At 37.3% G+C, this 17,286-nt stretch overlaps 1 protein-coding gene across 2 annotated transcripts in view; it reads left to right on the forward strand.

Moving 5' to 3' along the window:
• The window catches only part of GRIA4 (glutamate ionotropic receptor AMPA type subunit 4), a 383,074-nt gene extending 366,788 nt beyond the window's left edge, over positions 1–16,286 (forward strand). The window contains exons 14-16 of one of the 2 annotated variants that reach the window (XM_006018945.3): positions 5,041–5,155; positions 7,540–7,674; positions 15,796–16,286. In XM_006018945.3, the coding sequence (XP_006019007.1) occupies positions 5,041–5,155; positions 7,540–7,674; positions 15,796–15,960 (415 nt within the window). In that variant the 3' untranslated portion in view covers positions 15,961–16,286. The remainder of the gene's footprint in view (positions 1–5,040; positions 5,156–7,539; positions 7,675–15,795) is intronic. The other variant, XM_006018946.3, reaches the window with a different exon arrangement.
• The last annotated feature ends 1,000 nt before the right edge of the window (positions 16,287–17,286 follow it).

Raw genomic sequence — 17,286 nt, forward strand, 5'->3', positions numbered from 1 at the left:
CACACCAAGCAAATGATTAAAATTTGTTACATATGCATTTATCTAAATAAATAATCCTATTAACATTTGAGAGAATATAAAATTCATTTCCTTAGCTCAAAAAGTCTTTAAAAGCCCCTAATGGGGTCAGCATGTTAGGGGAAAGGACTTCTCACCTAAATTTCAAATTAAGTTTTAAAAGAGCTCTTATCTTGGTTCACCTGCAGATGGGCTATTCTGCACGTACCATAGGTCAAAGATAAATAGCACAAATTCAGAGATTAACCTAGATTTTTAGACTATTTGACTGGCTCAATATAAAAAAGCTTACTAAATAAGCTAATACATACATACAAATAAGCTAACACACACACACACATATTCCTAATAGGTATTACTCTAACTAGTATTCATATACCCATTTTTATTCCCTATCTTGTCTAAAATTAGCCTTTTCTAGCATCAAATCACTCTAATTGACCTTTACTGTAATTGACTTTTAGTGACCTTTACCCTTTTTTTTTCCTTCCTTAAATTTCCCAAAATGATTCATACCTTATGATGTCCTCTGGCCTCATCATTTCCTTTGCTTCTTCTTCTCACCCAAACTTTGGTTAAAGGAATGCAAGCAAATGCTATCTACCATATCAGCATGAAACAACTTAAGGCCTACCATAGTCTACACGACATCAGGAAATCTAATGATGTTACGTCACCATAGGTATTATGATTGATAAAGTAAAAAACTTCAAGGAGTATAATATAGAAACTCTGCAGAACAACTGTATCTGTTTGGGGTTCTTTTGGTGGGGACAGTTAATAAGGATGCCCAAATTAATCTCTGACTTGATAGAAGTATTGGCATTTATCTTCTACAAAATCCCTTCCTTTTAAAGTAAATCTCCATGTGCAATCTTATATGATCTAAGTCGATGAAATTCTTTCCACTGATTCAGTGGGCTCTGAATAATGCCTTTATTTTCTTTCATTTTGTATCAACGACAAAGTTAGCAGAGACTGCAGGATGATGCAACCTGCAGTTTTGCTGTACTGCTAGGAGCTGCAAACTGCAACTGTAGTACATGAGTCAATCCTTCAAAGAAATTATCCTTCTGGATTTATATAAAATTTAAAAAAGAAAAAGCAACCTGAACTGACTTTCCACTTTAAATCATAGTGCACTCCTGCTCTTCAGCGAGAAAAACTTCCTCTCCTCTATCCTGCTATTCTATGGCCAGAAGGTGCTGTGCTGAAAAGACTCAGGTAATCAGCACACCCAGAATGGTGAATCCCAAGTTTTGTGTCACAGTTGTACAGAGAGACGCTATATCATCAGTGGGATTTAAAGGTCCTTGCAAGGTACTTAGCATCTTATGGAACTAGACCTTTACAAATTCTTCCTATCTCTATTCTGTGCTTTTAAACTAAAGTTTAACAAAAAGAAGTGCTTGCCTAGCAGACCTGCTGGCCCTCACCATTTATATCTTAAATCCAGCTAACTAGAGGAAAGGTCTCTCATTATTCATCCCTGTGGATTTACTGACTATCTGTTGCCTTCCAGAGCACGGTCTCATGGATTTATAACTGATACAGTCTTTCAAGAAGGCTTAAGCTCTTAAGTCACTTTTGAAACTAAAGTTTAGGTTTGAAAAAAGCAGTTCCCCAAAATAACATGGGCTGCCATGATTTCATACCATAACTTTAGACCCATTTAAATGAAGTTTATTTCCTATCTTCAAAAGATTTGGGGAAAGATTTATATCACAATATTAATAATGGGATAAATCCTCAATGACTGTAAATTGACATGAGTACATGGACTTTAATGGAACTATGTCATTTATGCTAGCCAACACCTGTAACTCAAGAAACTCTAACCAAGTTTAAAAAAACTATATTGTCATTTCCCATTAGAATGTACATACACAGGACTGAGCTTGGTGAAAAATGTAATGCCAGGCTCTAAGTCATATTATGTTTCTGTAGTCCCCTTTTCTTGTTAAATAGACAACATATCATATTGATATTTATTGATTCTGACACCCTTAAAATTAATGGGACTAGTCACTACACGTTTCTACTCATTATAGGAAAGGCCAGTGTTGTTTGCCTCATTGATAGTTGTGGTTAAACAGAGCTCTATCTATAGCCTAGAGGAAAGATTTACAAAAGAAAGGACACTTAGGTAATGAACTCCCCTGTTAAAAGCCGGGTATTCAACTCTCATGTATGGAAATTAGAATCTAAGTTGTATATAACATTTGCCCACCATTAAAGCTTAATTCAATTTATAATGTGCCTTTTAAATTCTTGTAAACCTTCAGGTTGCTCTTAAATCTGAATTTTGTTTTACTAATCTTAATACCAACCACCTCTCCCACAGCTGGTTTAGAGGACAACATTTTTTATATTTAAAATATCAACCACTTTTTAAAAATTTGACCAGAAGTATCTACAATTAATGAAGTGCTTATTTATGGTATAGTCCCTAACCACCCCACTAAGAAAAGGATTACAATCAAAATGCTACTGTTTAAATAAAAATTTAAGGGTCAGCTTTCTCTCTCAACCTTGTACAAGATTCCCATTGATGCTACATGTGCTGATCCGGTATGTCTGAGAGCAGATTTGATTTAACTGCTGTAGACTACTGATGCAGCAGGTGCCTGGGCAGAATAAGTAGCGTTGAAAATTAGGAGACCAGGGCTGACGATATGTTACTGTTCAATATTTATAACGCAGTGGTTATAGAATCTCCTTATCCCTTTTGTCTATAGCATTCAGCCAAACATTACAGAAGGCTTGGCCATTTTCCAGGTTAGGTAAATCATGAAATTGGTTAGATGATTCCTCTACAGCACTGTGTATAGAAGAGGCCAGTAGAAGAAGAGAGGGGGATACAGGTAGATTTCAGATAGGAAAGAAATCCATAATGTCTCAGGCTAAGATTCTTTATGTTCCTAAATTCTGAAATGCTAGGTAAAAGAACGAGGAACTAAGTGTTTTTCTACCTAAGAATATATAGCTACTTTACTTGATATTTATGTTAAAAAATTAATATCTACATTCTAATTCTCATCTAACTCAGCTCACTTTAATCTGGAGTAATTCTTTTGGCTTCTGTGAAGTTGCTCTGGAGTTTTACCAGAAGAACAAAACCTAGCTGTCCCTTCTATGGACTTTAACTGATCCTATGATATAAAATGGGACAGGAAGAATTTGCATGGGGACTTAGCCAATATGTAAGTGCTTATGGACAATTACTATCTTCTAACCATATCATAATGTCCATTATTTCACATCTGTATCAGACACAGAGAGAGGATCATATTAGCAGGCAGTTTGCCAGCATATCAAAGTGGTATTCATTCATTTCAGTTTTCTCAGCTATGGAATTCTTATACTCCACTTTCAACCTGCACAGCCTCCTGCCAGGAAGCCTGACTATAAAATGTAAGTTTAAATGTTGAACAAGACAAGGCTACCAGTGCTTTCTATGGTATAAGCAGCGTGTTCATATGCACTAAATGGACATGGGTCTGAAAGCAAATTAAACATTTTTATTAGTTTATAGAAGTTGTTACATGGTACTTGAAAATATACAGAGGATAGTCTGTATTTACTAAGGTCATGAGCCCTAATTATAACATCAGAATGCTAAAAAGTAATTTTCTGTCTATATCCGAGTTCAAGTTTGCATATGAATTCTGAGAATTAGATTTAAAATCATGTGAGTATGATTAAAATCTCTTTACTCTCTCTTATACTACCTATTTTAATAGGTGGATTCATTTGTGAATCGTAATGTTCTCATAGTTTTAATTTATTTTATGATATTTCAAGCCTTAATTCCATAAATTAGTTAGAAATCATATGGATTACACTTTCTTGTATGAATGAATTTTATCAAAAGAATCTGGTGATACATACAAGCTCAATTATTGTATTATATGATGTACTGGTACCTTTCAGTCTATTTATGGCATCTCAGAGCAGTCTGTATGTTATGCACTGTTTCTGTTTTTTTTCTCCCTCTCTGCAATATACTATATGCTAATTCACACCTGCACATAAATACATATCAATGTGTGTACCACTTTAAGCATTTGACAGTTGATGATTTGCTGGAGAAGGTAAATTAAAGTCATTATAGTCAAGTATTATTTCAGTGGTTTACAAACTGTACTGCAACACTGACATGAAACCTAAGCATTAATCCAGTATCCTGAAGATATTTTTAATTAAGTAAACCCACAGCAGTTCCTAACTTCAGTTCCCTGGATTCTGTTTTATTTTAAGATTAAACATGACTGGAATGTCGCCATAAAATAATGCAATTAAGAGAGGAAGTTTCAAGTAATAATTTACTATCTCATTGTAAAATTCATCCAAATCCATGAGAGTTAAACAAAACCTTGAATTTATTTTCCAGGACCTCAGGCAGTACAAACTCAATTGGTGATGGAAACTGAAGCCAAACTTTGATTGCCTCTCTCTCTCTTGCCTTTTAACTGAGGGTAACAACATTTGGACCTCATCTTGTAGGTTATGTATATGGAGAACTCCTGTTGAAGTCAGTAGGTGATTTGCACTGAGAATGCCCATAGGATTGGTATGGTTAAAAAAAAAATTACAGAAGTATTGTTTCTCCTGTCTTCCTCATTTTGGGGCAGTAAATGATATAGCTCTGGCCAAATTGAATTATATATAGATGCGAAGACAGATGCAAACACAGGAATGCAGATGAGTACATTTTTTAAAAGTTTAACCCATTTACATCCCGGAAGACTATATTGTTAATACATCTAAGCCAATAGTTTTGGGTTCACAGTAATTGCATACTATTTATTTACAAGACTTCCCCAGCAGTATGTGCCCGTTACCTAAAGCGATGGAGCAGGTCCCGGTCATATGTCTGTCTCTAAACCTGGGCCTATAGTACATGACATAGCACCCACTGTGGCCTCTGCTCTGTCACTTTGCAATGCGATTCTATGTAGTTGTACTTGAATAACATAAAATAACATATATAATGTTATTTATGTTATTTTCCACGTGAAGAACTCCTGTAAACCTTGCCGTTTTGAAACTCAGTGAGGCAGGCGTCTTAGACAAGCTGAAAAACAAATGGTGGTACGATAAAGGTGAATGTGGACCCAAGGACTCTGGAAGTAAGGTCAGTTGCTGCAGTTCGGGACCTACTATTGTGTTCACAAAGCAGTAAAGGGAGTAATGGAAAAAAATGACTTGGAAATAATCACTCACAAGTAGATTCAGCAAAATATGCTTTCCCCTGCTCACCACAGAATGCCATTGACTGCAGTTTAATTTAAAGAAGCACTATTACATTCCTAAGTTTTCCCATGAGGTTAATTTTTTTTAAAATCACAAATCACCTGACATTTTCCTGCAGTTTAAAGGATGCTGGAAGATCTGAAAAGCAGGATATTTTTCATCTAAGTGCTGAGAACATTCTTCTGTTTGCTCTTTTTGCAATCCCTCCTTCTATCCACTTGTTCCTTCTCATTTAAGAAATGGCCTAGCTGAAATCACTATGTTCTTAGAAGGTGAGACACCAAAACAAAAGGGATTTCCTTCCTTCATTGCAGCCTGGTCTAGCTGTATATAAGAAACACTCATCTCCACAATGAGCAGGAATACACCAAACTTGAATTCTGAGATGAAAGGGCTTCAACTTTTAGTAACCTTCTGCCTCTTCCTCCTGATATATCAGTTCTTGGTTTTACTCCCAGACACCCTTTAGAAGGCCCAAAAAGCATTTTTCCTCACAAAACTTAGACAATGATGTCCTTTTCCACTTCCTTTTCATCCTAAAGAGAAATATTTGGGATTCACATATTTTTCTTCCATATGAATAGACCCCATTAATTACTGCCCCACCCTGAATTCCCAATGATATTGCCCCAGCTCCAATTTGTGTTGCCCTGGGCCTACAGAGGAGTATGAGGCAGTGATTCATTGCTGCTTAGTGCTAAGAGTGATTCCATATGGCCAAAAGAAAACAAATGGAAATAAATATTTCTCCTATCTTTCATACTCCATGCCAAGTGAAGTTTGAGGACATATAAATCCATCAGAAGTAATGCGGTCTTTGCAATTGCAGAAATTACAATCTCATAATCACTGCAAATGAAAGTCTAAGAGGCTTTTACCTACCACTTTAGGCCATAGTTTTCCCTCACTCCTGACTTGCTGTGCACAAGCATCAGGATTACAACTGACCTGCCATCAGGGAGAAGTGGCCATCACCTCCAAAGCTGAAGCTACTCTAGACTTGCTAAGGTGGGGACACATGATATTGAATAAACCATGCCAGTTATTGACTACATTCAGATCTAGGTTTCCTGTGCATTCATGTCAGTGTGATCTGCTAATTGCCAAGTTTTTAGGGCTTGGTCGTATAGTGCACCTTTAAATTAAATATTGCTACAAATAATATGCAGTGTTATATAGTGTATAATAGTATAGTATAATAGCATTCACTATTGATTAAATTTTGACATAGTTTACAGCAAGAAGTTAACTATTGTCCATAGACTAAAATATATAAAATTTGCTATTAAAGATAGATTTTATATCTAGCTTAATGTTAACAAATTATTACATAAAATCAATTCTGAAAAAGTGCCTAGAGAGTTGAACTGAAATAGTATGAACCTATTTTGACATCCAGATAAAACACCAGTTTATGTCCAAACCACTTATAATAAAATGTGTAATAGATATCTGTTATAACAAGCCCATTATGCAGAGAATGTATAAAATAAACACTAGTATAAGCTATTACCCTATTTTTTCTAACATATAAATACTTAGGAAACTGATTTACAAGAATGTATGTATTGCTTATTAAATAACCTTATTAATGCAGTCTCTATGGAAGAAGCCTAATAGTACAATACCATCAAAATGAAAATATATAATCAATTATGCATAAAACTAATGGTAGTGCCTAATATATTCCAGGACTAATTTTATATTAATGATTTTTTCATGAATTATAAAGGATAGTGTTAAATCAAATATACCAGTACTTTAAATGTGTACGTTAATAAGCACAGTGCTAGGCAATCTGGGTTTTTAAATATATAGCAATACAAAGCAGAAGTAAAAATGATATCTTCCTAAAATCATGAAGTGTACTATTTTATGTAAACAGATTAGGGGATTAGAAAGCTTTTAAACAACCCTAAATAAATCTAGTTTCATATCCCAATTAACATTTTTATTAAATAGTGGAATATATCATTGTTTAGGGCTACAGTTAAGGGCAATAACATTTACAGCTGTTAGCAAGTGCCTCTTTATGTCCTAAACTACTGGTAACACACATTTAAACATTTTTTAATGTTGGTCAGAGACACTTGGCACCTAAAATGTATTTTACAAATCTAGACAGACCAACCTTTGTGAGAATTTGTAAATGATTATCAGTTAATTTCAGTAGAACTTTTTTTAATTCATGTTTTCAATGTGTAGCTTTTGCTCACTGGGTGTATCTTGTATCAGTGGTTAACCATGTTGCTTCTGTTTTCTCAGGACAAGACCAGTGCCTTGAGTCTCAGCAACGTTGCTGGAGTCTTCTACATTCTGGTTGGAGGCTTGGGCTTGGCAATGCTGGTGGCTTTGATAGAGTTCTGTTACAAGTCCAGGGCAGAGGCGAAGCGAATGAAGGTGGCAAAGAGTGCACAGACTTTTAATCCAACTTCCTCGCAGAATACCCACAATTTAGCAACTTATAGAGAAGGTTACAACGTATATGGAACCGAAAGTGTTAAAATTTAGGGGTAGGACTTAGGGCCTACTACAGTGAGTGGGTGATGCATCAGTGTCGTGACCTGTCTGTCCAGTGGTGGTAATGCTTGCTTCTAAACAGAGCTTTATATTTTGGAAAACTTCAGTGCAAAGTGATTCAATTTTTTTTGGCTGCAGATGTACAGTATACTACTCTATGTTGCTAATAGACATCTGCATTGCAAGGGCTTTTTTATATAAAGAATATCTCTTTTTTTAAGAGTTTAGTTTTATTGAATCAGTTGGAACATTAGAGTTATTGAAAATTTATCTACTAGAGAGAAAACATGTCCTTTTGACAGGGACAGAGCTTGGTTGGTTTACTGGCTGGCCTATTTTTCTGAGGCCTTCAATTATAATAATAATATTTGATTATTATTTATTAGCACCGTTTGTACTTTTTATGGGGATTATAAGCAAAATTTATACTAGGCAGCACCTCAGTGAACCATAGTTAAACTTTGAGGGAGAGCGGCACTGTAATAACACTTCTAAGCATGATTCATCTTCTTGCCCCACTTCCTTCCTCTCATCACTCCCTTCTATGAATGTATCTGAACTTTATACTGTTTGAACATGGCATTTTTTTAGTATGTTCTGCCTCAGGTCAACCCTTGTCACACTGCCATAACCAGAAAAAATGCCATTCTAGTGAAAAGAGTCAAGGTATCTGTCAGTTTCCAGCAGACCAAAGCAATCTTGCATACTTCAGAGGGACAGTACATCTGAGATATGCATGTTAGGATTCCAATGACTGAAGCATTAAAGATGTTTCACCTCTTATTATATAGTACCACAGAATAGTTATACATGTATTTCTTTAACATAGTGAGAGACTGGTCTATTCAGTAAGAATCTGCTAGCTAATGACTACTAAAATCAGCACTAAAATATTTTGAAATAGCACATATAACTAAATGGACCTTTTGTAGATAACTTTTATGGAGCTCCCAAATATTACCAAATACTTTATAAATGTTCCCAAGCATCAACACTGTCTTAGTCCATTCCAGTGGTGAACACTATTCCTATTCCACACTGCCTTTTTTGACATATTTTTTTAAAACCATGGTCTCCTAGAACAATAGTAAGATGATAATTAAACTAGGAAACGGACCTTAAGTAAGGAGTTGAGAGGTAAATTTGGAATAGAAATCTTATTTTGCCACATGGATTTAAAAGGAAAGAATTGCAGATGCAATTATTATGTCTTGTTTACAGGTCCCTGGAGTCCTGGGCAGTATATAATAGCTGAAGTGTGGTACGCAAATAACAAGTCATCCTGGGAAGTTTATAGTATAAAGGCAGAGCTTTCCTTCATATATATTTTGTATGCTATAAAACAATGCAATCCAGATCAAACACCAATTAATGCATGATGTACAATTATCATAGCAGGAATTGTTCAAGGATCAGAATGGGTGTCAGAACTGTTTGAAAGAGGGTGGGATGGGGGTTGTGGTAAAAAAGTGATAGAGAAGCTACCCCAAATATATTTTAGGGGCATTGTTTTCCTTTATTCTCCCACTGATTTATACAAGAAGTCATCACCTGGACATATTTTAATCATAACATGGGCCTAGTTTCTCAAGGACAAGAAAGTGATTTACTCACCTAAGTCAGTGAGTTTCAGAGTTATTCATATAAGCAGGTAAAGGAGGCCAAGGCAAAATAGAACAGTGATCACAGTCTAGCCTAGATTTGACTATACACATACTTTAGGTATGGCACCTGTTGCTGGGCCACATGTTGAAGTAAATGCCAAAATGATGGCAAGTGCTTGAGGTGATGTTCATTAACCCTATGGCACTGGGAGTTAGAATTGCCAGATGATACAAGGTTAACCACTGCCTCAAACTGAAAAGTTTATAAAAGATGTAAATGTAATTAAGCAAAATGTAGATAAGAAGATCTTTTCCCCAGCAATTCTCCACTGGTTTACCCAGCAGAGTGAGCATTCCCAAGCTATTATAGTGAGCAAGCGTATTCATGTCAAACAGGTAAACAAAGACAATGGAACACAATATAATTGCTAGTTCTTTTTTAATGGGACTAATCAAAATTAATTTAAGTGAGGTACATGTCATGTTACACACTGTTAGTTTTATTGTTGATACTTTCCACAACAGTGAGCGCATCTATCTACATGCGGCCATACGGCACTTTTGCTACTGAGCCATCATTTAGTACTTCCTTTTGGAAGTACTAAAAGACAGTGCAGTAACAGCCCATACTGCACCGTGCCAGCTACACAGAGTTATTTTTGGCTGCTACGTTGCCATTGCAATGTGCTATAACAAGGGAGCTCATTGTTACAGTGACTTAGCGGCGGCATCACAGTTTTTGCCTAGTGTGTAGTAAACATATTTATTCTCAAACCTGTATACTAGGATGCACCAAAACTGCATATTAGTGTAATTTGTTTAAATCTTTACCTTTTGCTCCTTTTTGTTTAGATTAACATATGAAATATCAATTTAATATTTAAATAATGCAATAGTATTTATTATACTTATATAATTATATATTATAATTATACTTATATTATATACTATATATTTATAATAAGGATAAATATTAGATAAATATCATTTATCCCCTAATGGAAAAAATGCCATTTTCAATAAGAGGAAGAGGTCATAAAGTCTGTTTTTCAAATTTTTTGATTTTGGATCATTTTTGCAACAATTTTAACAATTGTATGAAATGGTATTAAAATAGTGACAGCATTTTAGTTTATGGGAAATTTGGGGTTTGATAACTGAAATTTTCTGATAGCTATTTAATAATAATAAGCTTATAAAGATTTTTTTAATTATTTTAAAAATAACAGAATATGCCACATTAAAAATAGGTGTTGTTTCAGCCGAGTGAAAAATAACAAGAATTTCAGATTATTTTTAGTGTATTTTCTTTACTTGGCTCATCCTGCCCAGGATGCTTGATATATTATTTGCCTAAGATATTTTTACCAAGGCAATGACAAGGGAATATGTTTGTACCTAGAAGACCTCTGGGCACGTCTCTATGAGCAAGGGCATACCAGTTGCCATGGGGAAAAAAGCAGAGGTACAAATTTGTGCCATTGGTTTTTGCCCTGGCACATTGCCCTGCACATGGGGTTAGTGTGGGGGGAAATGCTTTGGGTGGGTTGGAGGAGGTTGGGGCCAGCACCTGGCCTGGCCCTATCAGCCTTCTCTGGGGACCTCCCGGGGCTCTAGCAGCCGTGATCCAATGTACAGATCCTCGTCAGCAGCCAGAGTGTTGCTCCAGCTGACCAGACTCTGGTTTTAGGCAGTGCACACTGCCACCACGTGTGCCACCCTTTTTTCAGGCACAGGTTTTTTTGACCTGATGTCAAAAAACCCACCATGCTGCAAAATAGCAGCACAGGGAATGCCTGCACATGTTGCATATTTGGGGACAGTTACCTTCTGTTGCCAGTAGAAATATTTGCTTTAATAATGGAAACTGTAAGGAGTCATTACTGTGAACTCCATTATACAGATTAATTATTTTCTCTCTCCATTACACATTCTAATAAGAGTTTTTGTTAATTGTTTGCAGCTTACAGCTGGGGATTGCACATATTTCCACAGTTCAGATCCCACTAGGAGAAAGCATTGGTACCTATCCACACTGTTGCTTTCAGGCCTTTAGCTAAGCTAATTTTACCAAAAGTCATATTTGGATGATGCTCTAAATATAAAAAGAATCTGTACCAATTCCATAAAGTAAATGCCTGCATGAAAATCCTGGGCACTTTTAGTTTTAAGTTGCTACACAATGGGCACATCTACACGTGGCCATATGGTGCCTTTGTTACTGAACCATCATTTGGTATTTCCTTTCGGAATTATTGAAGGACAGTACATTAACAGCCCATACTGTGGTATGCTGGCCATGCACAGTTATTTTTGGTTGCTATGTCGCTGTAGCAATGCACTATAATGAGGTAATGCATTGCTTCAGTGATGTAGCAGCTGAGTCACGGTTTTTGCCAATGGATGCTGTGGTGCCATAGTGCTTTGCTATGTCGCCGTAGTGTCTTGTGTAGATGCACCTAATGTCAACATTTTGACTCTTTTTTAATATATGAATTAAAAAGCAGCTGGGTCACAAAGGAAGTTCTTGCACCCCCTATATGTGGGGCACCACTGGTGTGAACATTTAGGGTTGGATTGTACTTTTAAGACTCAGCCACTTGTAAGAGATGGCACATAGCTGCGCCAAACCAGAAGTGCAAAGAGACAAGTGTATCTTTTCAGGAGTAACATCTGGCTTCCTCTTTCCTACTTGTTGCCAAGAATAAGAACAAGCCCTTAGAATTTTACATATCTATACACTTGGATGGTTATAGACAATTTGTATGCTTATCTAAAGCCTTACTAGCTCCTTGATATAGAAAACTTTATTTTTCAGTACAAACAGCCAATAAAAATATTTTTCCATTATTTTCCAATAAATCTTCAATACAAAGAATTTTGCCAAACTTTAATGATAGGAAGGTTGCTTCCTGAAGCTGGGATGGTGCAAGTGGAAAAGATATGCCTTAGGGTCCAGGGTGTTTTCCTAATAGTAATGGGAGTAGTCATCATTTTCACCTCCCATCATCCTCAGCAGTGAACCCGAAGAACCAGATCTTGATTCAAATGCTCTTACTCTCTTTCTCCCTACTTCTTGTTGCAAGGTGTAGTATCATATCTACTGCATTTCTTATCTGCTTTGCATTTTGAAGTTCGTGTCCAAGTTAGAAATATTTTACCTTCAATATTTATGAAAAAGAAATTCTGTATCACTCAAATACTAAGGTGATCAGGGCTCTAGAAGGACCTGAACAGAACAGAATATCCTTATCTTCTCCCAAAGTCCAACCTCTCCTTCTATTGCTTTTTTCAGGATTCGTTCTACCCTCACTCTTCCAGCTGCTGCTGCTAGTGTCTTCACCACCGCCACCACTGGACCCAGCCCCACTACCCAGACACCCTGGCCCATCTACCCCACACCCACCACCAGGGTGCTGGACAGAGTGGGTGGGCAGGTATGGTCTCCATGGAGACTGGTCCAGGACCCCTATGGGTAGGGTGTGTTCAACCAGGCATATGAGATGGAGCCACAGGCAAGTGAGGAGAGGTGTCTGGGAGTGGCATGGGCCTGCAGGCTGGGGCCAGAGCTGGGGCTGGGATCATGGGGCAGTGACAGTATGTGGCAGGGGCTAGGGTCAGGGCCCAGCACCCATCCCAGAACTGTGATCCACTCCCTGAGCATCTCTGTGATAGGCACTGGTTTTGCAGGTAGCAGTCAGCCCCTGCCCCCAGAACCAGCATCCATTGCAAAAACATGGGGAATGCATTGCAGCTCTTCCCTAGGCCCGAGCCTTGCACTGTCATAGCCCCACAATCCTAGCCCCTCCTGCCTGTCCTGCTCCTGGACACCACTCCACTCCTACCTGTGTTACCATCCCATCCCATCCCCCTGGCTGAGTGTCTTGCCCATGAGGGTCCAGTCTCTGTGGAGACCCTGCCCACTTACTTCATCTAGTGCCCCCTGTGGTAGGTGTAGGGTAGACAGGCCCAGGGCCAGGTACGATCAATTAGCATCCCCCTGTTCCTCCCCCCCACCCATGCCGGGTGGTGTAAACAGCTGTGATGGATCAGCAACCCACCCCCCCCTCACCTTCCTAGCCCTCAATAGTTCACCCAAACTCCTTAATTGCCCTCCTGCCCAAATGATTGCCTAGCCCTGCTTTATGGTCTCTTTCTGACAAAAAGCAATCGTCACTTGACCATACTGAGTTTTCTAGCTATTTATTTGTTTCTTGTGAGAAGTTGTTTCACTGTCTCATTTTTTGGTCTCTACTGGGAGAAAATAGAGATACTTTTCAGTAGCTAAATGATGCCATGTTGCCTGTGCTGTTATCTGTGCTGTGCAAGATACATAACTTTTTCTGGTGCTGTTCTTTGATAAAGTGATAGATGGGCTTCAGTACTAACTACCCAAGAAACCATTTCTCCCTCTTTATATCATTATATCTGGTAACTGGCATAGGTCCAGGTGCTTTTTGTTAGTAATCTGTAGATCTGATTACAGCATTTTCCAAGGAGAGTCTTGGTCTCTTATAACAGATGGTCCTTATTTTTTCACCACATCTAAGGTTTTTGACCATTAGGGAATGAGTAAAGCACTTCTACTTGCAAAATTTGTTTCCCAAATCAACATAACTGTGAGGGATATGATATTATGTAGGTTTGTTAGGGTAATTGACTGTAGCTGTTGATTTTATATACAGGATCCCTATGGGGTGATATTATCTGGGTGTCTTTAGGTAACTGTCTGGGAAATGCTGCTTTTTCCTGAATACTATTTTTTGTGGCAGCTTTGTAGCTCTATATCTGGGGATTACGCTTTAATGCATCCATCAGATAGATGCACAATGTAAAATTAGATCGATGTGTTTTTTATTAATATGATTGCCCCAGGAGCAATGGATATGCCCATTAGAATGTGTAATGGGAAGAGAAATTCTCTTTCATGCATATATATGTTCGTGTGTGTGTGTGTGTGTGTGTGCGTGTGTGTGCGTGTATGTGTAGCTTTAGCAAATCATAAACGCAGATTTAGGACCTCAGGGCTGATTTGAGCAGAAGAAGAAAAATAAAGCTGTAAGAGTAAATATCAGCCATAATAGCAAATCAGATTAAGTAAAATACCTTAGTTAATTTGTTTTTTATACAAATGCCTTTTATCCCTTTCCTCCAATGTAAGTGTTTCCCTTCTGTGTCTTCTGTTTTCCTCTGTGTATTTCTGATTTTATCCCTGCACATGCATCACATTGATTAGTTGTCTGGATTATAGCTAGAGCAAGTTAAAATTTCCATCCCACAGAGAATTCCTGTATCTCAACATTTGTTGCAAAATGCTGTAGTTTGGCTGCCTTCTGCCCTACCTTTTTTTCTCTGAGCTGGCATCTCCTGACCATATTACATCTTCACTGATGTACTATGGCCATGGGAAGCCTGTGAAGCATCATGCTCCTTTAGCCAGGGAGAAGGTCACAATGGGCTTTGTGAAATGTTTTCCCACCTTGAATCCAAGGCAATACATGAAAAGGGGAGCATGAGGCTTCTCAAATACAATCCTCATTAGGTAGAAACACAGCTTAGGAGGCTCCAGAGGAACGCCAGAGTGACCTAAACCTGGATGGTTTGATTTTTTTCTGGCATAACATAACATTTTAGTTTGAGTCAACCCAAGCCTAAGCAAGAAGCTTTGTTTTCATAGAAGTGACAAAAATTGAAATTTTCCTATAGAAAATTGATTTTCTGGAAAATGGCTTCTTTTATCAATATATTTTGATAGAAACTTGCTCTCCATCTCTTGTTATAGCAAGGTGCGTAGGGAATGAGATTTATAGAGAGAGCTTGAATTTGCTAATGGCACATACATATTTTGTAAATGGAAGCAATCTTTTCTTTAGATTTTAAACCTGGATTAAATTTTCAATGATAGTTTTGAAGTTTGTGAAGTAATTTTTGAGCGATATTCATTATTTATATTTTTTCCATACAAAGTACAGGTTAGGGCCTAATCCTGCCAATGCTTTTGCACACAACATAACTGTATTCACATGAATAAGGACTGGCAGATAAAATGCCATAAAAATATTATTTCTATTATTGTAACACTAGCTTGGTATAGTGTGGAGCATTTTAGAGTAAGGTGCTCCTCTGTGTACTAGTGCCATAAGCAAATTGTGATTTTATATTTAATCCATAGAGTCTGACTGTTACAAAATTTTAGCATCCAAATCACTAGTCTGATTTCTATTTCTCCCCAATGTAGTTAAATGCAATTTGTGTGTATATTTATTTCTTTGAAAGATAACATGAAAAAAATGCAGATGTCTAAAATTTGATATTTTGGTGTTTGTTGTGCCCTGGCTTCTTGAGAAACAGAAATATTGTAACACTTTTTTCTCTTTTCCCTTTCTCTTGCTCCTAGCTGACCTTTTCTGAAGCCATAAGAAACAAAGCCAGATTATCCATCACAGGGAGCGTAGGAGAAAACGGCCGTGTATTGACTCCCGACTGCCCGAAGGCCGTGCACACTGGAACTGCAATTAGACAAAGTTCAGGATTGGCTGTAATTGCATCGGACCTACCATAAAAACCAAAAAAATAATTGAGTGCCTTAATTCAACTGTGTTGGTGACTGATGGGAACACAGCACAGACTGTAACGACATGGGAGTGTCATTGATGAACTAATAATTGGGCTGAGGAAGGGAAGTACGTCCAAATGCGCCAGACATCATCAGCAACAATGTGTGCATGAGCTCAGCTCGGAAACCCAAACTCAGATTTTATATCAGGAAAATTCACAATTTAGTTTTGTTGGGGGGGAGGGGGCTGGGACAGGTGTATTAACAGCAACAAATTTCAGTTGAGTGGACTTAAAACTAATAAGACTTGCCAATTTGCGCATTAAACTGTGAAGACCATGCTCGGAAAGGACAACATTTTGATCTGTGACAGTGTGGGAAATAGCTATAGAAGTCAATGAACATGCTAACCTGTGTCTCCAGAACATCGATATATACAATGGAAGAATATCCAGCTGTCCAGCTGTAGAAACAAATCACTAAACTGTGATAAAAAATAATAAATATGTAAATCCTGTGAAAAAATAAAGAAATTATTTACATTTTCTTTGAAAAAAGAGGAATATTGAAACATGCTTGCTTTTTAACTGATGTAAATTCGGTAGAGGACAACACAATTCTTTTTTCTAACCATCTTAGGGAACAATTCATTGCAATAATTGATATAAAATGCCATCACTGTAATAAAATTCAGAGACTTTTTTTATAAAAGCTGTTGGTCATCCTCTTGTTTGATGTTACCTTCATTCTGTTACATCCTTCAGTGTTCCACAGATTTGCATCTGTCTTAACTTCAAGAAACAAATGAAAAAATGTTTAGAGTACATTGTCAGTCTGCAGTGTAGAATCAAAAGAGACTACGGGTCACTCATGTTACAAATATTATTTATAAGCTTGTTCTGTGTAAGAAACTGTGGTTTTTGTACCCACCAAAAAGAATAAAACAACAGACGTTCTTATAATATTGACAGAGCTTGAGTTGTTTTCTAATCATTAGGGATGCCACTTGTAAAGCAGAAAGCGTAAGATATGGGTAGTTATGATGGGGTAATATTGCAGCAGTGATGGTCCAGGAAAACTACAAGGTGCAAGGGTTTTTTGTGGGTGACATCTTTTATTGGGCCAACTGCATAGTTGGCATGGATATGGAAAAGTTTTTGGGTACCACATACCAAAAACCTCAGGTCTCTGGCTTTACACAGGCCTTTGTTCCATCTAGACCAAGCTATGTCTACTTTTTTCTCAGAGGCCTGAGGAAGTTTACATGGTACCCAAAAACTTGTCTACATCCCAAATAAAAGATACCACCCACAAAGGTCATTGCTTCTAAGA

The sequence above is a fragment of the Alligator sinensis genome, unplaced genomic scaffold (assembly GCF_000455745.1).
Source record: "Alligator sinensis unplaced genomic scaffold, ASM45574v1 scaffold802_1, whole genome shotgun sequence".
NCBI lineage: Eukaryota > Metazoa > Chordata > Crocodylia > Alligatoridae > Alligator > Alligator sinensis.